This window comes from Halichoerus grypus, chromosome 1 (assembly GCF_964656455.1).
Source record: "Halichoerus grypus chromosome 1, mHalGry1.hap1.1, whole genome shotgun sequence".
NCBI classification, from domain to species: domain Eukaryota; kingdom Metazoa; phylum Chordata; class Mammalia; order Carnivora; family Phocidae; genus Halichoerus; species Halichoerus grypus.
In genome coordinates, this window is record NC_135712.1 from 63,968,191 (window position 1) to 63,992,934 (window position 24,744).

The following is a 24,744-nucleotide window of genomic DNA, read 5'->3' on the forward strand; positions in this document are numbered from 1 at the left end:
TAGAAGACGGTAAATAAGAAAATGAGACCACAGATGCCACCTAAGATCAAAGCTGATAACTATGTTAGTAAAATAGTCATGATTCACGAGAATGAACTTAAGAGAACAGGGACTCTGCTGACAATAAATTCATTATTGGGGAAGTTCTTTAATTTCTCCACACAAAGGCAATATACATTCACTGTACAATAATAGAAGACTACAGAAAATCACAATGACAAAATAGAAACACCAAAAAATGATCACTTTTATAATTTTTACAACTGGGTGCACAGACTTCATACTTTTTTCTTTTATATGTTTAGCCTCATACAGTATAAACTGTTTTGTAACTTTGAGTGTGTATTTTGAGCATTTTTTTCATGTCATTACATATTTTTTCTATAACAATTTTTAAAGATACTATAGTATTCTCATAGAGATGTACCATAATTTACTCATTTCTCTCTTGTTGGAAACTTAGGTGGTTACTTACTTTGCATTACCATAAATATGAATGTATGGATAAGATCCTACATGATCTTTGTGTGCATCTGGTAATTTTCAAATGGTGTGCCCTTCCCTTCCAATTTCCCCTTCTCAGTGAGGGGCTACCCTGCCTCCCTACTACATCACCCACCCCAATCCTACAGGCCCTCTTAGTTCCCCCTGCCTGGTTATTTTTCTTCACAGATCTTACCACTCATATATTTTACATACTTTTCAGGTTTTTTATTTGGGTGGGGGTGTTCTGTTCTTTTTTTTTTTGGTCTATCTTCCCCCTCACTACAATATAAGTTCCGTGTACCAGAGATTTAGGTCTACTTAATTCACTGCTATTTCCCTGATGTCTAAAATAGTGGCTGAAACATACTAGGCACTCAATAAATATTTGATGAATTAATGAAACAAATTCTAGAAGTACAATAAAAAAATTTCTATAAGTAGAATAACTTGGTTAAAGGACTGAATATTTTTGAGACTTTTCATAACTTCTTACAGTTATTTCAACCTTGGTTCCTTAAAACTTTTTAAAATACTTTCCCCAGTCCTCATTAGTAATGTCCACATTGTGACTTACATATTGTAAATAAAATGGTCATTTCACTGGCATTAATTCAGATATGAAAAATAGCAATTACAAAGATATCCTATTTAGTTATGTATTTTATAAAAATATTAACAAATTCACCTATTCCTACTTTTCTCTAGAGGGAGAAAGAATGAGCTTGTTACAAAGTAAGAGGATGGTTAGCAGCTCCGTGATCCACCATGAATGTGCCCTGGAGTAGTAGTGTGGGAAGGAGTAAATGAAGAAGCAACAGGCAGAACTCACACATGTGCAAAACTGTGAAGGCCAGAGAAACCTGTCAATATTGCCGAAACACAAGCTGCACATATAGAGGTGAGACGAGAGGCTAGGGTGTGTGGCAGATTGCAAGGATGGCCCCATTTCTTAACCCTTCCTGTAGTCTTACTACACAGCCCTCATTCTGTGTGTGAAGTGACCCTGCCCTAGCCCCACAATGGGCTCAACAATGTGACCTGTTCTGGCCCATGGAATGTCAGCAAACACGATGTGATCAGAAGCTTAAAATGGGCTTGCACGCTGGGGCTTGCTTTCATTCCATTCGATCAATTTCATGTGTCCATACCTAGCCTGCCAGAGCATGAGAGACACGTAGAGCAGAGCTGAGTTGTCCTGGTTACTTAAACTGACAGCTAGTCAATCCCACAAGGATGACTGAACCCAGCTAAGATCAGGAGCGCTTCTTGACTTCCAGCTGACTCCAACGCATGCACAATAAATACACATTGTGGAATGCTACCATGGTTTTGCAGCTGTTTGTTACAGCATTATATGGCAATAGATAACTGACACAGGGTAGAATGAGAGAAACTAGAAAGTTAGCATCAAAGGCTTAGACTTTGGAGGGCTCTGTAAGGTAAAAGGGGGTAAAGGAAATGACTCATTAAAGAATTTTAAAGAGGGTTAGTGACATGATTCAGTTTCCATTCTGAAAATCATTACAGCTACAATAAAAAATTGAAAGGAGGAGAGCAACAATGGATTACCAGAAGACCAGATGGAAGTTTAGAATGTAACAGCAGAGGTTACAGAGAGCAGTGGACAGATTCAAGATAAATATAAGAGCTACAACCATTAGTCATTGGACTAACCTAAACTGAGAAGCTAGCTGAGAATCAAGTTAAAAAAAAAAAAAAAGGCAGTAAAGAGTCCCTTTTTTAACCTATGAATAAACAAGAAAATAAAGATGTAGTTATTGCCACCGTCTAGTATGTTAAACTTCTTATACTTATTTTTTAAGTTAGGTAAAAGATTATTCAACTTTTAAAAAGTGAAGAAGGCAAATATATTTAAACATAAAATCTGTTTAAATTACATGCTTCTTTCATTGTTTTACAGGGGCGTGGAGAACCTTCAAAAGTAAGTTTCTTTATATTCCTCAATTGAAATGAACAAGTTTGCTAGCCATTTTGACATGGTAATCCTTTTAAACCTGCCCAAAATATTCCTTGATATATCCATAATTAGCCTTTCATATCAAATGCAGTTAAACCTAACTGATTCAACCAGCTGTTGCTGAGAAACAGAATAATGAAATCATTTGAAGTAGGTGAAGTATTAGTCTAGACATATAGAAACAACTGATGTAAAATATATACCTTATAATAAATATGAATCATGAAAAATGATGTTTATAATATAGAGTTCGTTTTGTAGGGAAAAGGGTAATACTAATGAACTGAGTTGATTGCCTTAAATAACTAAACAGTATAATTAGAAAAATAAATAATAGTGTAATTAGACCTACCATAGGACAACCAATAGAAAGACTCTTCCTGCCATCCCTGCATAATCTCTGATTATGCTTTGATTTTATACTATGTAACTACCCATATAAATCCATGCTTACACTTCAGCACCATAAATGGTTATATAAAGCAATGATTCTCAAGCTTGAGGAGGCATCAGAATCATCTGGAGGGCCTGTTAAAAGACAAACTGCTGGGGGGAGCCTGGATGGCTCAGTTGTTAAGCGTCTGCCTTCGGCTCAGGTCACGGTCTCAGAGTCCTGGGATCAAGCCCCGCATCGGGCTCCCTGCTCAGGGAGAAGCCTGCTTCTCCCTCTCCCACTACCCCCCTGCTTGTGTTCCCTCTCTCGCTGTGTCTCTCTGTCAAATAAATAAATAAAATCTTTAAAAAAAAAAAAAAAAGACAAATTGCTGGATCCTACCTTCTGGAGTTTGTTTCAGTAGATTTGGGGTGGATTCTGAGAATTTCTATTTCTAAAAAATTTCCAGGTGATGCTGATGCTGCTGTTCTGGGAACCACAATTTTGAGAACTACTGATTACAGAGTAATGGTGCAGACAAGAACTCTGGAATCAAAAAGACCTGAGTCTTTCTAACTGTCTGACCACAGGGAAGGTTTTTAGTCTCTTAATCTGTCTTTACCTGTGGCAAAGCCTGCTAATTGTCTGCCAAGAGCCACTGTTCTCCTGCTCTTCCACTGCAATAGAATTTTTAGTTGAGATACAGCTGTTCTACTAAAGACAAATTTCCAACCTCCCTTACAGTCTATCCTGCTAGGAAGGGTGGAGCAAAAAAGAGAGCAGGAGCCTGGCTCCCAGCACCTTGAAGCTAGCTGCCACAGCTATCCAAGATGATTTACACACAGACGATACAGAAGAGAGAAATAAACTTCTAACTTTTTAAAGCCACTAGTACTTTGGAACTGTTATGTCAGACTAAATACAAGCCTCCTGGGTTATGGGATGATTTCATGAGGTGATGTTTATAAACACCTAGCCCAGCACCTAGCACATAACAGCAATAAGTGGTAGCTATCTACTAACATCCAATGAAGAAAGTATTAGCCCAAGGTATACAAGTTAAACTATGCAGAAGAGTTTAAAAGCCAGTATGTATAATAAGATACAACTATACACTCATCACAATGGCTAGAATTTAAAAAACAGAAAATATCAAATGCTGATAAAAATGTGGAGCAACCAGAATGCTTATAGAATTGATGGGAGGAGGGCGCCTGGGTGGCTCAGTCATTAAGCGTCTGCCTTCGGCTCAGGTCATGATCCCAGAGTCCTGGGATGGACTCCCATATTGGGCTCCCTGCTCGGCGGGAAGCCTGCTTCTCCCTTTCCTACTCCCCTGCTTGTGTTCCTGCTCTCGCTGTCTCTGTCAAATAAATAAATAAAATCTTTAAAAAAAAAAAGAATTGATGGGAGGATAAAATGATACTTCTTTGGGAAAGGTCTGGTAGATTCTTATAAAACTAAACATACTCCTCCTACCTTATGGCTTAGCAAGGCCTCTCCTAGATATTTCTTTGAAGAAAATGAAAACATTCCTTCACAAAAAAAGATTTGTATAAGAATGTGCCTAACAGTTTTATTTTTAGTAATAGCCCCAAACTGGAAACAACCCAGATATTCAACAGGAGACTAAACAAACTGTAGTATATTCATACAATGAAACGTTACCGACATATGTAACCACATGGAGGATTCTCAAAAACAACGTGCTGAATGAGAGAAGCCGTACACAAAAGTGTATATACCTTATAATTCCATTTATATGAAATTCTAGAACTGGTAAACTAATCTATGGTGGAAAAAAAATCAAAACAGTGATTACCTCTGGGAAGTGGGGGGTGGGGTTTGATTGCAAAGAGGTATGAAGGAACCTCTGGAAAAATGGTCATGTTCCACATTGGGATACAGGTTTGACTTACAGGTATATGCATTTATCAAGACTCAGCAAATGTATACCAGATTTGTGAGTTTTATTTTATATAATGAATTTTACCTCAAAAGGAAAACTGTAAGCAAATATCAAACTCTAGTTTTTGTAAGCATATGCTGACGTATTTTGGAGGAAGTGAACTGGGGTCTGCACTTTAACTTTCAAATGTACCAAAAAAAGATGGACTGATGGATGGACAGAGGAATAGCTGGACAGTTATGTGTCGTGCAATTATAGTAAAATATTAATGAATGGAATCTAGGTGGGGTAACACAGGTGTTTGCTGAAAAATTCTTTCAATCTCATGTTGTTTAAAATTTCCATAATAAAATGCTGGTCAAAAAAAGTACTTAAGTCCATAGAGCTTGAGTATGGGGTATTTCTGTTACATGAACCCAAAGATCAAAGTAATCTGACCAAAAGACTAAGACTGATGAGCCAGTTCATTCAACTAACATTACCTACCATTTGTGCCAATATAGGCAGTACTTGGGTGCTTTATTTGATGAAGAGAGCCAATTAAAATATTCTCCATTGGTAGAAGAGCCATACCTCTCCAGTTTCTTGGGACAGTCCTGGTTTATCCCTGTTGTCCCAACTGTATCCTAGTGTAGAAAATAAATTATATGGTCACCCTACTCACTGATTTTTCCAATTTTCTGAGCTTTTGGCTTATATTTGAACAATTTCCTCTTCCTCACTTTTATAGGATTGTTTGCTTGACCCAGTAATTTCTTTAAAAACTTACTGATAAAATGGTAAAACTGGAGTACTCACGGGTAGCCAAGGAAAAGGAGATTGAGCACTGAATGGCTTCGGAAGAGATTGACGAGGGTCCAACAAAGTACCCATCCACATAAAGTGAGTAGCACCAAGCGAGCTGATATCAGAACCATGTAGTGAATCATAGATGCTGCACCCGCCTTAGTGGCCTGAAAGTTTGGAAGCACCAAAAGGAACATTTTATAAATGGCCTTATTCAAAAGCAATGTGACTCAAGGAATTAAGATTTAGTAGAAATCTGCCCCCACCAATTAAAGGGGGGGAGAAGAAAAACTGCCCCATCCCACCTTATCTTCATTTTTAAAGATTCAGACTTTTCCAGGCAATTTGTTGGTTCCTCCTTGTATTCTCAGTTTCTCATACAGACGTCCCTTAAGTTCTTATGACATTGTCTAATTTGTTTACACTGGGGCTTCTCAAAGTATGGTCCATGAACCACATTCATCAGAATTACTTGGGCTGCTTACTGAACTTGCAAATTCCTACTGCCTTTCCTTACCAGATATAGGGAACAAAACTGTAAGTCAAGGGACCTATATTTTAATAATCCACCAGGTGATTTTTATGTACATAAAGATACTGAACCATTAATTTATCTGACTTCAGACTATACTGTAATAGTCTCAATAGTGGCAACAATGTTTTTTCCATTTTCTTTGGGATCCTCCCCCCAGTCTATTTGCTGAATTAATGTTTAATGAATTACTAGAGCTTCAAAAAATAATCAGAGCTTCTCTGACAAATCCCTATATAAATAAAAGCTTCTCTTTTGACTTTTGCAAACACAGAAATAATGGACAATCACTTCCACTTCTTTATATCACAGCTATTCAAATATTTTTCTTTAATCCCACATTTTAAAGACAGATTAAATATAGTAAGAAAGCATACTTGTCTAAATGTGAAGCTCTGCAATGTTATGTTCTTTCAGAATGAACTAGGAAGAGAATGAGCAAAATGCAGGGGAAAATGGCAGATTCCTACAACCTCAAAACAGCAGTGTCAGAATGTAGAAAGGGCAAAAAAAAATTATGTAGGGTCAATAGCAATGGGAGGGGATAAGGAGCTTTTCAGGTCCTTCATCTATCCATTTCTTAATTTACCCAACATACTACATAGCATATATGATATATATGCGATATATAATACTTATACAGTTACTTATAAATGCAAAGAAGCAACTGAATTAATACTATAAGCCTCAAACCGTGGGGAAGGTTCAAACTGTTCTAACAACAGGGCAAATAATTGTGTTATCACTCCCCTGATACATACCTCATGCCAATGTACCCTGCATGTCAAAGCCTAAGGAAGGCATTTAAGTGGCTGGAATTACTCCATTGCCTCCATTTTCAAAATTAAAAAGGCTGCTCTGCCCAATGTCACCAGAGTAGCAGAGCTTGGATGTATTTATCATTTTTGTCTTATTCCAGAGCCCAAGCTCTTAACCACTGTGCTATGCATGGCAGATACTATATCGGGCCCTAGGGACACAGTATTAACCAAGACAAATAAGAATTCTGTCCTTATGAGGCTGCCCAAATAAGAAAGACAAAAATTAAACTTGTATTTACACAAATAATTATTTTAACAATTGTGGTAAGTGCTACAGGAAAAGAGTAGGCTGTAAGGGAAAGCAAATAACAAGAGACCCCAACCTAAGGAAGCCTTTCTGAGGAAGTAGTATTTTAGCTGGGATTAAAGAATAAGCAAAAATGAGCCAGGTAAGGAGTAGAAAAATATTCCTAATATTATGTTAACTGAGAAGTATAGTACATATGCAAATAAAAATTTATATACCAAATATATCAAAATATGGCCCTTTCAATAATGAGGTTGTAATTTAAAATTTTTTTCTGCTTTATATGTGTTTTCCAATTTTTTTTTTTCCCCAATAAAATGTACTACCTTCCTATTTAGAAAAACAGTTTTTCAAAAAGGGAGTTGCAGGGGGTCTCTGGGTGGCTCAGTGGGTTAAGTGACTGTCTTCGGCTCAGGTCATGATCCTGGAATCCTGGGATCGAGTCCCGCATCAGTCTCTCTGCTCAGTGGGTAGTCTGCTTCTCCCTCTGACCCTCCCCCCTCTCATGTTCTCTCTCTCTCTTATCCTCGCTCTCAAATACATAAATAAAATCTTTAAAAAATAATAATAATAAATTTAAAAATAAAAAGGGAGTTGCCTCAGGTTAGTAGAAGAATAGCTGAATAACTTTTTGGTCTTGCGGAGCAAGTCAAGAAGTAGAATTGGCCTAGAGGTGAATAAACAGTCTTATCTAGTTGGAGGTATTCCTTTCAAATAGTATTTAGCATTCTGAATTAATTACCTCCAGCCTCTCCTCAAAAATGATTGCTCTTTCTCAGGATATATAAGCACCCCCCACCCCCAAAAAAGGCAAACATTTTAATGGAAGTAAGGAAAGATGATTTATGATGGGTCTTACCATCTAATTTAGCTTTTTTAGGGAGAGAATCACTATACAGCTCTTATTTTTAATTTCTGAATAGGTAATATATTCACCAATACTCAAGATACAAAATGTATTAATAGTGTTTGTTGTGAAATTTCCCTTCTTCTGGTCCTGTTACCAGCCACAACTAGGCAGCCTGTTATTAGTTTGTATGTCCTTCTAAAGATAATTTATTCATACACAAGCAAATGTATTTTGTTCCTTCTACCCACCTTATTTTAAACACTGTTATATACTTTGTTTTTTTTTTACTTAATATTTTAGTGGTCAGTGCATTTTCATCTTTTTAATGGCTGCATGCTATTCCATTATGTAGATATCCCATAATTATTTAAACATTCTTTCATTCTTCCTCATGGACTTTAAGGTACAGATTTCAGTCTTTGACCAGAAATCAGTTTAAATTTAGCTTAAGTATTTTGTTCTCGGTAAGAATTACAGGTTTCTTTAGAAAACAGCTAATATACTTTTCAACTAAGGTCATGCAAAAATTGTTAAACTACTGTTAAGCCATTAGCAAAAGAAAGAAATGGAGTACATCAAGTTATAGCCCTTGGAACTCCAAGGTAGAAACTCCAGTTATGAAGGATTTACACATTTGCTGGACATACTAATTTGGCATATACAAGTACCATTTCTATGTAACTGAAGAGATGAAACAAAATCCTGTCTGTTTTCACATAGAAAAACATAAAACTCCACTGAGTTCCTCTAAAGAAAGAATATAGTGTAATATATCCAAAAGTAAGCACCTATTTTCTGGACCTAAATAACGAACTCGGGAGAAAAGGTTTTTTTTGTCTTTTTTAAGATCTTATTTATTTATTTGTCACAGAGAAAGAGAGAGCACGAGCACAAGCAGAGGGAGAAGCAGGTACCCTGCCGAGCAAGGAACCCCTTGTGGGACTCCATCCCAGGACCCTGGGATCATGACCTGAGCCGAAGGCAGATGCTTAATCGACTGAGCCACCCAGGTGTCCTCCTGGGAGAAAAGATTTTAGACAGACTTTCCCTTTGTGAAAAACAGGTAATCCTACTACCAGTGTTTTTCAGTTAACTTCAAATGGCTTTCAGGTTATGACTTAAAATGTTCAGTTACTCTGTGCTCACAAGAAATAAGGTTCCTGAAAATTAGGGCTTACAGATACAAAGACTTTCCATGCATGTTTTAGAAGGAAAAAAATCGACTCTCAGTTATCTCTGATTGCAGTAACTATTAATTTAAAATTATACACTGAATTATCAACTCCAAGATTATAATTATTAGCCATTTTAGCTAAGCTAACATTTTTGTTTTTGTTTTTATAATCATTTATGGGGCATAAGATAATAAAACCCTAGGAGAACACATTTACCTCCTCCAATGGAGTTTACAAATAGATTAAAGAATCTTACCAATGGCCAGTTCTATCAACATTTAATTTTAAAAAGATCATATTAATGTCCCAAGTCTTTCCTCTACTGTCCACTAAGATTCTAATCAAGATTAGTCTTATGCAAATTTTATGTTGTCATTTTAAAATTCCAAGTTTCAACAAACTCAAACAAATGTCTCTTGCTAGTAACCCCACAAATGGTATATAATATCAAGCAAATATTACCTGAAACAAAGTTTTAGATGCAACTGTGCATTTATATATAACTCTTCATATCAACAGTTATTAAAATTCATTCTATTTTTACTATAACTATCAAAATTAGAAAAATTATACAGAAGAACTCGGAAGCTAGAAATAAGCTCCTATCAAACAAATGAGATTTCTAACAGTTCTCTTGAATTCCAGTACAATGAATTTTAAATACATAGCAGGAAAATCTTTTAAAAAGAACTAGCACATGGGGGCACCTGGGTGGCTCAGTCGGTTAAGTGTCTGACTTTGGCTCAGGTCATGATCTCAGGGTCCTGGGATTGGCTGGAGTAGGGCTCCCCACTCAGCAGGGAGTTGGCTTGTCCCTCTCCTTTTGCCCCTCCCCCCAACTCGTGCTCTAATAAATAAAATCTTAAAAAAAAAAACTAGCATAACTCATGTGGAAGTAAAGAAATTAATTTCTAATTGTTTTCAAATTATATTTGGGCACTTCACGTACTCAGCTTGAACCCATTCTAGTAACTAACTCTAGCTATTTTATCAGTGAATGAGCTATTACCTCTGAGATAAGGGCCCACACCAGCCTCCTTGCAAGCATCACCGTGATGAATGCTGCCAGGTGGTAATCAATGAGATGGAAATTCTGTAAGAAAAACAAATCACTGCATCAGAAAGAAATACGCGTATGTAGCTGGAACAACTACATCAAGAGGTTTGCCCCCTCAGATCTTCCTTACATCACCTTATATGTACAGACCACAAGAATCTGAACGATCTTAGAGAGACTATCTACCTTCTACTTTCTACCTAATTCTACTCCTTTCATGAAAGATTGCTTTAACTTTTCAAATACTATTTTAAACTATCTGTAATGTACTCTACTTTTTTTGAAAGTTTACTGTGTTGAAAGGAAAATACAGCTTTGAGTTAAAAAGTGATAGCTTGCAGAACTATGGCAAGAATAATTTATTTAAGGGGCGCCTGATGGCTCAGTCAGTTAAGTGTCTGCCTTCGGCTTAGGTCATGATCCCAGGGTCCTGGGATCTAGCCCCGGGTAGGGCTCCCTGCTCAGTGGGGAGCCTGCTTTTCCCTCTCCCCACCCCCACTTGTGCTCTCTCTCAAATAAATAAGAATCTTAAAAAAATAAAAGAGTAATTTACTTAAAATGCCATATTTATAATGTGTCAAATTCAATGGATCAGATGGAACTCCCAGTGTTCAGGAGTTCCTATTTTTGGTCTCTCTATGCAAGCTTATGTTAATCTAATTGGGCATCTACTGACCTAAACTCCCTACTGGCTGACATGTCTATTACCTTCAATTTAGTCTTTCTTCTTAACTTGGGTTAAGTTAATGTCTTGGGTGCCTGGGTGGCTCAGTTGGTTAAGCCTCTGCCTTCCACTAAGGTCATGATCCCAGGCTCCTGGGATCTAGTTCTGCATCAGGCTCCCTGCTCAGTGGGGAGTCTGCTTCTCCCTCTGCCCCTCCGCCTGGCTTGTGCTTGCGCTCTCTCACTCTCTCTCGCAAAAAATAAATAATAATCTTTAAAAAAAAAAAAAAACATGTCTTATATTTGATCTTTTCTTCCTAAGAAATGATAGTATTACCTAGATGCTGCATATGGTTCCTTCTAGTTCTAAGCCGATATAAATAATAAGCACAATGAAAAATCATTAGCAACAAACAAAATTGGGATATATTTTCATTTTGATGGTCAAAAGGTCTGTAGGTTTCCAGAGTCCTCCTTCCAGACTCAAAAGCTGTCTTTCTCAATTTATTCAGTAAATATGTACGGGGCATCCACAATGTGTGCCAAGTACTCTTCTTGATACTGAGGATACACTGCTGAAAAATAACAGACAAGCTTCCTGCTCTCTTGGATCTTATTTTTTACTGCAGTGTGAGAGGGAAAGGGGATGGCAAGGATGACTAGTTGTCTCTTCTGCCATCACAGTCAAATTTAACCGGACACTGACTCCTTGCTAACTAGAGGTTCATTTCCTTGCCTCCCTTGCAAAAACTACTTGTAGCTAAGGGATGTGAGGGGAAATGACATGCCCTTAAAGGAAGGAGCTATCTTTCTCCTTTCCTCCTTTCTGCTGGCCAGATGTGCTGACAGGAGTTGGAGCAGCTATCTTGGACCATGGCTTGGAAGAAGCATGTGGGGGGTGGGAGAGCAATGGAAACAAAGAGCATACCACCTGCCTAACTCTTATTTAATAAGGAACTAAGGTTCTACTCTATTTTAGCCATCCTGTTACAGCAGCTAAAGCCGTATCTTTAATAAATTTAAGTGTAAAGTCAATGACAAACAAGCTGAGAAGCAAAAGCATTTTAGCTAGTTACAACTGCTGGTAAAAAACAAAACAATGCTAAATAGTAATTGGAAAGGGAGTTGCAGAGCCAATTTAAATTGTTGGTTACAGAGGACATCTCTGAGATTGTGGCATTCGGGCTGAGAGCTGAATGACAACAAAGTAACACCCATGGCAAGATCTGAGGGCAGAGAGCCCCAGGCAGAGAGAAAAGGATCACAAAGGGCCTTAAGACAGGAAAATATATGCCTGGTATGTCTGAAAATCAGCAAGAGGGCTGGAATGACGTAATGAGTAACAAAAGATTGAGTTTATAGATATTTTTTCCTAATGAAAAGTCATGGAACTGTTTCATGCAAAGGGTGCCAGGTTCTATTTTAAAACAATCACAGTGATTCCTGTGTGGAGAATATACTGTAACAGGGCAAGATCGGTTAGGAAGTTACTGCTTTTAATGCAAGTAAGAAATGAAGATGGATTGAACAGGGTCAGTAGCAAGGGCAATGGAGTGGCCAGATCTGGGACACATTTTAAAGGTAGAGTAGCCAGAATGTCAAGAGAGTGCTTACCTCAGATCATTTCCTTTTCTCTTTCTCTAAGTGTTTTGGATTCTAATGATATTTATCCCCTCTTAGCTTTGAGACTCCTTGTTCACCCCACTCCTCCAAAATAATGCAAGCAATTCACTAGACCCCCTACCTAATGTTTGAGGGTCTTATTTATGTATCACCAATCTCAGACATTTTTGTATCAAAAGATTTAACTGCCTAACATACCTTATTGTTAAGTAAATTTTGTTATATGCTAAATCACTGAAAACTGGTAATCTACTTATGATTAATTCGATAAACCAGAATATTTGATTAATCACTCTCCACTCCTGACTATTCTGAATAATATACTATGCTACTTCTAGCTTTTATGTTTCTTAGGGTTAAGACTCACTCAGCTAATTGCTTGATGGCTACAATAACACTTTATATATTCGGAGGTCCACATTTTCTTTTTGATAATTATTAAGATCTTGAAATGGAAAAAGAAAAACCTAATATATAAATCTGACAAATTTCTAAGTCAGACACACAAAATAGAAGAAAACTTAAAAGAGACAGACCACTAGTTGATATCTAAGTCCCTTCTAGAGCATCTCAGGCATGTAGCCATCTCCCATGTTCGAATACCTTCAGTGACAGGAAGCAACTAGGTCTCTGGCAGCCCATTCATCTTTGAACAGCTCACCAATTTAGGCCCCTTTCAGACTGATGGGCTAAAATCTTATTTGCTATTCCACAGATGTTACTCTTAGTTTCACAATTAAACGCTAAGGTTTGTGTGAGCCAGGACCCTACGTGGCAGGTAAGTGAGCCAGGCCACAGGATAACCTGCTTCAAGTGTGCCTTCCTCTATTGCACAGACCGAAAAACTAAAAACTATGTTTCCAGACTTTCTTGCAACTGAAGTTCTAGATTTGACTTAGTTTCTGCCAACCATAACCAATACATAAAACCTGAATTCAGAACTGAAATGGGGAGAGGGGCAGGGTAAAAGGCACCCATGTTTGGTGGTATGAGTCAGAGCAAAGGAAGCATAATTCTGGACTCAGCAGCTCTAGCAGCAGTTTCCTGATTATGACAGGAGCACTGGCTCCCTTTGTTGCAAGGCAACATTTGTAGGGGACTCTTAAAAGAACTCTTGTCAGAAATGGCTGACTGAGAGAAGAGCTCTTTGATTAGCCTGAAAATTCAACAACTGAGAAGTTTCCATGGAATGTCAAAGTGAAAACTGAATGATGAACTACCCAACAAGCCCTTATGGAGTAAATACAGAATAAATAATAGGAAGTAGAGCACAGCAGTGAGTGAGAGTACTCACTCTGTCACTATGTGATTTTGAGCCAGTTTTATAATCTCTAGGTTTCATATTTCTAATTTATAAAATGGGACAGTAGTACCTACCTGTTTTTAAAAGAAGGAGTAAATGAGATAATACTTGCAAAAAATAGTAAATACTTTAATGAATGTTTGCCAGTGTCATTGTTAAGATAGTGAGGAATTTATGTATAGAGCTACATAGCTGGAAGAAGCCTTAAAGATCATCTAATCCAACCTCTTCATTTTATAACACCATGGCCAAAGAAGGATGGATGAAGTACAGTTCCTACATTCATAAATTCATAATCCAGGAAAAAAAGACTATTAAAAAAAAAAGCACACAAAATGGCAATGAATCATTACAGGATTACAGGTTTTTTGTTTTTTGTTTTTTGATTAACACAAGCGGGAAAGTGTTAAACCGAAAAGTACACTCTTGATATATGAGAGCAGGTGAGCGCAAGAGAGAGAGCTGCACCAAATCATTACAATTCTTAAATAAAGAAACTGAAATTCTCTTTACTTGGTATTAAGTAGGTACACTGTCAATATGGAAAAAAAATTCTTAATAGTTAATTCCAGGAACAACCAAGTGATACGAGTATTTTTTTTTGTTTATTTCTTTCCCATATTATTTTGAAGATTTTGGTCCACATTTGATTCCTAAGTTCATCAGGCCAAGGAAGTCTTCTAATCATTGATAAGCCCCAAACACACACGTAAACTACCCAGCACAACAATCTTCTTTCTCCTAGAGCATATCTCCATCCAAATCTGCCATTGCCAACCACTTACCTACCAAGTAACCTGAGTAGCCTTACTCGTTATTTTACATACCCATCTATGGAGAACTTCCCTGCATCAAGATTATCTCTGCTCTCCTAAATAAATGGAAAGAGGGTAGAAGAAACCTACAATATACTTTGATGTACTTTAGCAACGACAGCTAGTCCTTGTTTCAATTTTATTTTTGTAACAGAGCCCAATTTTATTCATGGTAACAATAAATCCTATGAAAGAATTATAGTTTCCAGTCTCCTTGTAGTTAGGAGTGGACATATGTGAACATGATGTGAGCCTGGCCTATAAGAAACTCTCCTTTATACTTCCCTATGCTCTTTCCCCTTTCTAGCTGAAAGAGGTGGACCACAGCCAACTTGGAGGCCACGTACTGGAAGACAGCAGAGTCTCCATCAGTCTAGGTCCCCTGTTGACCACATGGAAGCGTGCTACTCCTGCAAACCAAAACAATTGCCTCAGACTATTATGCATTTGAAGCATTATACAATTTTGGGTTTATCTGTTATAGAAGCAACCATTATCCTAAGATAGCCATTAAAAGGGTAAATTTCCTGGAATTTAGTCATACAGGCACCTTAAGTCCAACAAATTTAATATAGTGCAAAGAAAGCTAAGCATCAAAACTCTTGATATTATGATAAATTACTTAAAGGCTTTCTGCATTTTCATTTGTATTTTAACTTTCCAGATATTTATATTTTAACAATCTTATGAGATTACAGTTCTGAAAGTAATCTGTGGTTTAACAGAAAAACATTTTAGAAGAAAAGTAATTTGTACACATAGGCTTTCCAACTAGTTTCTTGGTTAAGTAACATACAGAAGTTAAAGGCCTATTAAGACTTACCAGTGAAGTACAAGAAGCAGGATGATTATAAGGATACCACCACACTGTTTTATAGATATTGATGTATTGAATAAACAGAGCAACCAGCAGGTAGATGAAAAAGAGAAATTCAAAGAGCAGGCTTCCATCCACAGGCAAATCAGGAATTTGGCAATGACGAACAGGACCTGGGGTGATTAAGGCTGTGATAGGTGGGACCGGAAGGCCAATAGCACTACCATTCCTGAAAGAGAAAACTATGGTTAACTCAAATGGTGATAATCTTTCAGTGTTATAGAGCATAAAGGGCCCCTGGTTCCTTCTCCACTTACTGCTTAACTGTTGGCCTTCCCTCAAGACTCTATCCTAGGATCTCCTGCTCTTGTCTTCTCCCTCTACACACATTCTCTTAGTGATCGAACATGGGGCCACAGCTTCCATTATCTCTAACATGCTGAAAACCAAAATCTGAGTTTCAGACCCATGTTATCAAGCTGTCTACTGGACATTGCTGTGTTCTTCCTCCTACAATCCTGACCCTAGTTCATGGCCCACTCAGTAGTTGCCAAAAGCAGAAAACTGGGAGTCATATTAGAACTTTCCTCTGCCTCTCCATATCCAATCACTCCCTAGATCTTAAATATTCCACTTTGTAAAGCTTTTTCCACACTGCACCCTCCTCTCTAAACCCACTGCCTTAGTTCAAGCAGTTACCATTTTTCACCTAAACTACTGAAGTAATCTCCCTAGAATTAATTCCATCAAATACTCCAACCTGCCTTCAGAGATCTAAAGTGAAACAAATAGTGCTACTGTCTTGCCTAAAACCCTTTAATGACTCTCTACCGCCAACAGGATAACATCCAGAAATTTTTAGTATGTCCTATGAGGCTCTCAGCTTAACAGATTAGTCCCATCTCTTGTCACTCCTCCACATGCAACCTATAGAATATCCATGCTATTTGCTATCTGTGAATATATATGCTATTCTTTTGTACATACTATGCCTTCCATCAGCAATACCACTCAAAACCACCTTCCTTAACCCCTCACTTACACATTTACTAACAAAATCCTTCAAGACTTTTAAAATGATCAAGCATATCCTCCATGAAGCTTACTGACTCACTCAATCTAAACCAATTCATCTCACCCCTGTGTTCCCATTACACCTAAATTATGCCTTTATTATTGTACTTTTCATTACTGTTACATAATTTCTTGTATATATCTATGTTTTGTCTATCAGATCATAATCTTAAGGACACAGACTGTACTTTTCCTAGTTCAATTCACATATATACCTTTATGTTGAAAAGACAGCAGACTAATGTGGTCACAAAAGAGAGATCTATTAAAATATAGAGATTTTACTCCCCATCTTCTGGCTGTTCTTTCTTCCAGGCTTTTTTTTTATAGGTCAGAAATAGCGGGGCTATCTAAAATGGTAAGACGGGGTGGATAGGGAATAAACTTTCCCACTGTTTATATACCTGGGAATAGTTACAGATAGATCTAAGCGTCTACTATTGTTTCAGAACAAGGAAAAGAGGCTTGGTTCGGATATTTCCAAAGCAGATTCCAGAGAAGGAACAATATCAGCATTACCATTCTACTCTAAGATTTCCAAATATAGAATCGTAGCATTATTATGTGACATTTATAGTACTTTAAGTGACTCATGGGACTATGAACTCTGCTCATTCTAAACATTTAAGAATACCATGGCAGAGGGGCGCCTGGGTGGCTCAGTCAGTTGAGCGTCCGACTCTTGATCTCAGGTCTTGATCTCAGGGTTGTGAATTCAAACCCCATGTTAGGCTCCACGTTGGGTGAGGAGCCTACTTTAAAAAAAAAAAGAATACCATGGCAGAATCTCAGAAAAGCTGGAAGGGAAGAAAAGGTTGGGTGGGGAGACGGTGGGAAAAAGAACTATAACAATTTCTTCCTCTTATTTCCAAAGAATACTCCAACAGAACAAGCTTACCAAGGAGTAGGTTGTGAACTACCAGTAGGTCTCACAACCTCACCGGCTCAATCATAAACCAATCATTAACACATCAGAGCCCTCTGATCTGTTCTGGGACATGGGCCACTGCACAATTCCAGGAGCTATCACACACATAGAATACAACATGAAAGGTACTCTGTGGAGTCATACAAGTCAGTGGATCTGAATGTAGGGGATTAATGCCAATAGCCAATCTATACCCTCTCCCCAGTTAATCATGAGATAAGGAAATGCAAAATTCTGATGAAAAGTTATAAGGTTAGGAGCCTCTACTCTAGAACAAACTGAAAATTCTTATACCTCTTCAGTCAAAAATACATGAAGGGAGAAAGCACGCTAAATTATTTGTTATTATTTAAAGGTTAAAAAGGTTCTTATAGAATTTTTCCCAAGTAAAGCAAACTAATGTGCTTCTGCCGTTAACAAAGTCAATGAAATGCTGGGGTTCAAGAAATATTCAAAACAAAGTGCAGAAGATCTACATTTGTGATACTTTATACAGCCTTAGCCATGACACTTCAAGCCAAAAAACAAAGGGACAAAGATCAAATAAAATGATGCAGAGCATCTGAGGGAAAAAGGAACATTTTCTTTTAATTTGAAAGCTTAACAGATAAGGTCAAAGTTCTTAAAACCAAAAAAAATAGACAGCTAAAATAAACAGACTTGGTCTATACATCTCAGAAAATTAGTTAGAGGGGCACCTGGGTGGCTCAGGTGGTTAAGCAACTGCCTTCGGCTCAGGTCATGATCCCAGGACCCTGGGATTGAGCCCCTCATCTGGTTCCTTGCTCAGTGGGGAGCCTGCTTCTCCCTCTCCCTCTACTTGCTACTCCTCCTGCTTGTGTTCGCTCTCTGTCAAATAAATAAATAAAAATTCTTAAAAAAAAAAAAAAGGATTATGATCTGATAGACAAAACAGAGATATATACAAGAATTTATTATTTAGGGAAAATAAAAGTATTTCTCTAACAGGATATAAAAATAGATGCAAAAAAAAAGCAAAATGGCACAAATACATTTGAGATACAACGTGGGATAATCTTGGTCTATCTAGGGCTAGACCAGGACTATCTACAGTCTTTGTAGAAAGTAACTTTAAAGGTTAGTCTTTGTGAGAGTAGTCTTTGAGAAAGTAGTCCTTGAGAAAGTAACTTTATATCCTTGAGCCTCAGTTTCTTCACCTATAATACAAGAGTTAGAATAGATTCTCTTTAAAGAATTCTTTTCAATGTTAACATAGAATATTCTCTTTCAAACTGTGCTACAGGTCCCCAAGATCGTGCCCGGGCTTGAAGGTTCACTAGGAGATTCACAGGACTTGGCATACAGTTGTGTTCATTACAGCAAAAGGATAGAAATCAAAATCAGCAGAGGGAATAGGTACATGCAGCAAACTTTGGAGGAAACCAGGTGCAAACTTCCAAGAATCTTTTTCAGTAGAGTCACATAGGACCCACTTAAATCCTTCAGCAACTACCTGTGACAACACACGTGAAAAGCTGTCTACCAGAAAGCCTCATTAGAGACTCAGCACCCAAGGTTTTTACCAAGGTTTTGGCTAAGCATGTGGATAAAGCAAGAAAGATTCAAAGGAATAAAAAAGAATTAGGAGGGATGGAGAAAGCAGTGATCATCTGGACATGCTCAGGTCATATTATTAACAAAGTATATGCAAGGACAAAACAAAGAAAAAAAATCACTTAGTCCTTCTCAAATAAGATTCTCCCTCAACTAAAAGCTCTCTAGGAAACTCAGAAATTCACAGCATATCCTCCTGCTTTAGAAGGTAATCATCTAAGCACATTATCCTGTGAACAAATCCCTGCTCCCCATAGGAAAAAAAAAAAAAAAAAAGGGACAGGGAACTATGGATTTCAATCTTTACTGTGTCACCAAACTAGCTTTCTGACATTCCCAAGTTGACCTTCACCAATCACGCCACAAACATGTACCAAACACGGGCAAATGCTCTCTTTTCCAGCTGACCTATGTCTTGCAGAATCAAATATATCATCCAAAATTCTATCACTTAAGCAATTATCTATTTCTCTCTTCAGTACTCTACAGACACTCCAGAAGTTAAGCTCTCATCTAGACCTTGTCTTTCTTTGTACATATCCTTCTTAAAACTGTTTTCTAGGCCATCTACTGCTGGTTTTATCATATTTCTTATAACCCTTCCTAGGTGTTATATAATAACCTATTCTAGGCTTTTTCTTTCCCATCAAGAAACAAATATAGAACCATCTTCTTCCAAAATAACCTCTCTAGGTAAAAGTGTCACAAAATAATCACTCAATAATAGTTTTAGTGATTTTTTAAGCCATGAATAACTATGATCTTTCACTTTATTCAAATATGTTAAGAAATGCATTCTTCTTCTTACTACCCCCAATGAATTGCTAAAGAAATATATATTAAAGAGGGAGAGTGGGTGGAGAAGTAGATCAAGGCAACCACGACTGGAACCCTGAAAGTCAGGATAGAAGAGCTACAAAGAAGATAGAGAAAAGAATACATGATCATAGCTACATCCATTCAAGAGCACAGGTATTTTCCAAATGTTCCTAGTTCTTCCTGGTATCCTATCTGCAAACTTGAAGGAAGATTTTGGTTCACGTTTGATTCCTATGTTCACCAGGCCAAGGAAGAAGCATCCAGAAATGTGATTTTCAATTCTTTTTTTTTTTTTTTTAAGATTTTATTTATTTATATGACAGAAGGAGACACAGTGAGAGAAAGAACACAAGCAGGGGGAGTGGGAGAGGGAGAAGCAGGCTTCCCACTGAGCAGGGAGCCCGATGCGGGGCTCGATCCCAGGACCCTGGGATCATGACCTGAGCCGAAGGCAGATGCTCAATGAGCGAGCCACCCAGGTGCCCCTTCAATTCTTTTTTTACTAGCAGAACACTTCATTTTCCCTCCCCCAAAGGACATTTCACATGATATCCTGATATCTGAACACACAGAGGAGTTAGTCTGATTGAGAAAGGACTAGTAAACCTGAAGCCTGGACTACTAGGCCTCCTCCTCCCTTTGAAACCCTCCTACTCCTCCGCCATCTTGCTCCTTCCCCCTGTCCCTGAAACCCTGAGGAGGGATTCCATGGGAGAGTCTGAGAACATAATTATCTAGGGGAATCCACAAAGCCAAAGTAAAGGAAAATGAACAAACAACTGCCGGAGTTAATACAGAGACAGAGTTAGAATTTTTTAGCTAGCTACAATCCTAGCAAGGCACAGCTACAATTTCCTATTGCAATTTAAAAGAACTAAATCACTAAATTGATGGTATATATTAGTAAAATTAAGGCATGTACTCAAATACAAAACATCCTGTACCTCAAAATCTGTGTTATAAAATATTCTTTTTTTATTTTTAAAAATATAAAGTAATACATGTTATTGTAGAAATTTTGGAAAATTGAAACTTTTAAAAAGTTACTGCAATTTACTATTTCATTTATTTTCAACATCCTGCTATGAAGCAGATAGTATCACTGTTTTTAAGATGAGGAAATCCAAAAACCAGCAGAGTAAAAAAATAATACTCTAGAGTAAGTTATAAGTGCTCTCTATACATACATAAATATAAAATTTGGATTGAAAATTAGTATAATGAGAATCAGAGACCAGAAAAATCCCTTCAAACAGGAATTTCAGGGAGAGCCCCACTGAAACAACAAGATCAGAACTGATTTTGAAGATTGAGTAGAACTTGGGTTGGAAAGTCAGAAAGAAAGGAGGAAGGCAGGCCAGGAAGAGAGAAGTGCACAAATAACATCAGGAGGGCCTAAAAAGGCAACAATTGTACTGATTGCTAGTAGTACTGAAAACTAGAATCCGAGCAAGAGAAAACTCTATTCAGAAAGGAAGCGAAAATTAGGTGACAAAAATTATCTTGATCAAACACTTGATATAAAGTAAAAGCCATCTCTTTCCACTGCCACATGACTGAAACTCCTTATGAAGTGAGTTATCCTGGCTAAGATTAGAAATAATTCATCCTAACTTTTGAAAATTAGGAACAAAGATAAATTTCCATTAAAAAGACCACATTCTTTACTCTCATATACAAGTCTTATAATGTTTGGGTTACAACTGACAATTTATTTAGTCATTTCAAACAATTCTTTGAACAAAATAATTTTTAAGACCCTTGATAGAATACGACTTCTAATTTTAGAATTTCATGTTAACTGTCAGTTTTAATTTGTCCTCCCCCACTCCAAAGAAAGAATGCTAGTAAGTAGTTAAACCACAGCATTTCTCGTATGCTTTAATTCAGGTCTCCCTTCTTTTAATAGCTAAAAAAGTGATGACCAGAATTTGGATTATCAGCCATAAGTAAGAATGGGACTGCTTTCACTTTGTGGACCCCATATCACAACTTCCCACTCCAAAAGTATTCTGAAATACTGAACTTTCAATCTTCAAGGGCAGGATGCCCACTTCATTGTCAATAAATAACCTTGATAAGCAAGTATCTGAATAGCATGATGACTACTATGTTAGTCGTACCGATCATAGGGTATTACAAATTATGCATTGTTTTATTTCTTCTTTACCTGTTTCTCAGGCCTGTTCCATTGCCACAGCCCCCACCAACCAAAGTCTGTAAAGACGGTAAAGCTGAACGGCTTAGCTGCTGCCGACTAGGGCCCCTCCTTCCACCGGGCATGTCCGGGAACCAGTCTGCTTCCAGTGCCACCTGTAGTTGCAACCCAGGTTAATGGCTGTCAACCTGTTTCAACTCTGAACAAAAGAAAAGACATTTAAATATCAGTTTACTATTTCTAAATTAGGCAATGTAACAAAACAAGAGAAAAACTGAATGAGTAGACCTCGTAAAACCAGATTTTCAAATAAATGCTCCCCCAGTGTCTATTACCTACTTTATTCTAAGGAAAGGCCTAGTCAGACTCTAATGGGTTAGAAGCCTAAGTTTTGATCTAAGCTTTGTCCAGCGTTAGGTAAGTCACAATTTGTGTCTTTTGTCAGTCAACTTGTGTCATATGAATGATATTACAATCAGGTAGAAGTTAACAAGAAATGCCTAACGTATGCATTTCCAACTCATATGTAGTATTTCACAGTAAACCACTGGAAATACAGGAGAATCAGCACTGTCCAAAATGTTAGGTTTTGTTACCAAGGGATCTGGGTTCTGAGATTACATGTGCCACATGTTATCTGACTGTAACTGAGGCATTAAACCGCTGAGTTTGTTTCCTCAAAAGTATTCCTTGTCCTATAGAGGTTGTTGTGAGGACTGACAAGATGGACAAAAATACACCAGTTGGCCTTTAACTCTTTTAAAAGTAAAACTGTTCAAGTGGTAACTCCATATATTAGAGTGAAAATATCAGAAGGAGCTATAGTGGATGCCCACTACAGAAAAACTGGTATGAAATCATTTAGAAATTACAGAAACTGCGGGACTAAAAGACAAGTAACAGATGAAGACACTCACCGAAAGGAGGGTCCGCCCGTATGTACGCCAAAACCTGCTTCCTAAACAAAACTTAAAGACTGAAAAATGGCATCCGGGAAAAACCCTGGTTTTCAAATGTTACTGCAGAATGATCCAATGTTCCCTATTCCTAACAGCCTTTGGCGGTAGACTAAAAAACTCCAGGTGAGACAAAACATTCAAACCGTTGGATGTAGGGCCTGCTGGTTCTTGCTCAATTAACGAGGGAAATAAAAGTGTGGAGCAAAAAATTGGGATAGAAGAGGCGAGAGGATGAGGTGGGGAAGGCGGATGACAAGAGACCACAAACTTCAACAGGCTGGCCCCTACAAGGGGACAAACGACAAAGCGGTTCCCGCGGCGCAACCCGAAGACCTGAAGCAGGCCAGGACAATCACACAGCGAGGAGGCTCGATAATACTCACGCATGGAGGAGGCCCAGCCGGTGTGGCGGGATCCTTAGGAGAAGGTGGCGGCTTTACAGGCTGGACCCCAGGCAAGAGAATTCCCTCCCTGCGTTGAAGCGCTCCAAACCAGCTGGTTGTCTGCAGGCCGTCCCCGCCCGGAAAGTCGAGAAAAGGTGTCCAGGCTTCGGGCTGCCAGCCCTCGCCCCAGCCCCAGGTCAGTACCAGAGTCAGAGCCAGAGCTAAAGTTAAAGGCAGAGCCCGGCCGGGTCAGCACTCATCCGCAGCCTCCATTACCGCGGAGCTGAGGAGACGTGGCAGCGCACGGAGATGACGTCAGTTCCGCGACTGCCGGCCGCTCCAGCCTCAAGCTGGCGTCCGGAACTACACACTCGGTTTGGGAGCGGGCTCCCCACCCCCTCCCGCATGCACCTGCGCAGTGGGACTCGCTTTCTCTGTTGGTTCACGGTCCCGCCTTCCCCGCCAGCGCTGGCGAACGTATTTCCTCCTTGGTCGTCTAAGATGCCCTGGCACAATGCTGGCGGTTCTTTGCTATCTCATGGACTCCCCTTAACAACCACGTACAAATTATCGCCCCAATTTTACAGATAGGGGAGGTTGGGAGACGTCGCCTAGGTCATGTCACTGCCAGGTAAAGGAGTTCAAGTCGTAATGTCATGCTTTAGCATCCAGTCGTGCGCCTATTATATGTAAAGGACTGGATGGATGCTGGAGTTAAACAAGTGAATACCACAGTTTGCTCAGTCTATTGAAAGAGACGAGACACCAGGAAAACACAGTAATTACAATATAGTAAATCCATCAAAAGTATGCCCAAGGTCCAGAGGTTAGCAAGCAATTCATTGTAATTTATTAAGTGTAATAAATTCTGTGGAATAGTGGTGGTGGCAATACCAAGAAAAACTTGTGAGCCTGGAGTTTAAAGCCAAGACTCCAAGAATGATTAGGCTGTTCGTGGGAGAATGGCATTCTAGTGAAGGAAGTGGCAGATAAAAAGGTAAAATGGTGGGAAACATCATGATGAATTCAGAAACTGCCAATAGTTTAGTATTAGAAGAAGAGTAAAAGTGTCAAGAAGAGCATGTGTTTGAGATCTCTGGCTCCAGAGATTTTAAACACCTTGAGAGAATGCCCTTTGTATGTAGTATCACACAGTTATAGATTAGTTAACCTTTATGAGAGTTATTGCCGTGAAGGACACTAGACTAGTACCTTTACACGTTTCATTTACATCTTATATTGCTTTGATACTATCATTGTTCCTATTTTACAGAGGAAACAAGTTTTAAGAGAAGTTAAGTAACTTGTTGAAAATAACCCAGCTAATAAGTGGCAGAGCCAGAATTTGGAGCAGAATGGCCAATATCAAAACTACTAAAGTTAGTAATATTCCAAATATTCTTAGTGCCCTAA

The 24,744-nt window shown here is 38.3% G+C and overlaps 1 protein-coding gene and 1 long non-coding RNA gene across 2 annotated transcripts in view; one reads left to right on the forward strand and one right to left on the reverse strand.

The window, feature by feature from the left end:
- The window catches only part of TMEM39A (transmembrane protein 39A), a 29,471-nt gene extending 7,339 nt beyond the window's left edge, over nucleotides 1-22,132 (reverse strand). The window contains exons 1-4 of the mRNA XM_036066782.2: nucleotides 22,002-22,132; nucleotides 15,442-15,664; nucleotides 10,167-10,250; nucleotides 5,545-5,699 (exon numbers count right to left, since the gene is read on the reverse strand). Coding sequence (XP_035922675.1) covers nucleotides 5,545-5,699; nucleotides 10,167-10,250; nucleotides 15,442-15,664; nucleotides 22,002-22,114 — 575 coding nt within the window. The 5' untranslated portion in view covers nucleotides 22,115-22,132. The remainder of the gene's footprint in view (nucleotides 1-5,544; nucleotides 5,700-10,166; nucleotides 10,251-15,441; nucleotides 15,665-22,001) is intronic.
- LOC118519380 (uncharacterized) lies at nucleotides 1,001-5,673 on the forward strand. The gene is made up of 3 exons (XR_013445334.1): nucleotides 1,001-1,384; nucleotides 2,408-2,428; nucleotides 5,477-5,673. It is a non-coding gene; the product is annotated as an uncharacterized LOC118519380 (long non-coding RNA).
- Nucleotides 22,133-24,744: the final 2,612 nt, after the last annotated feature.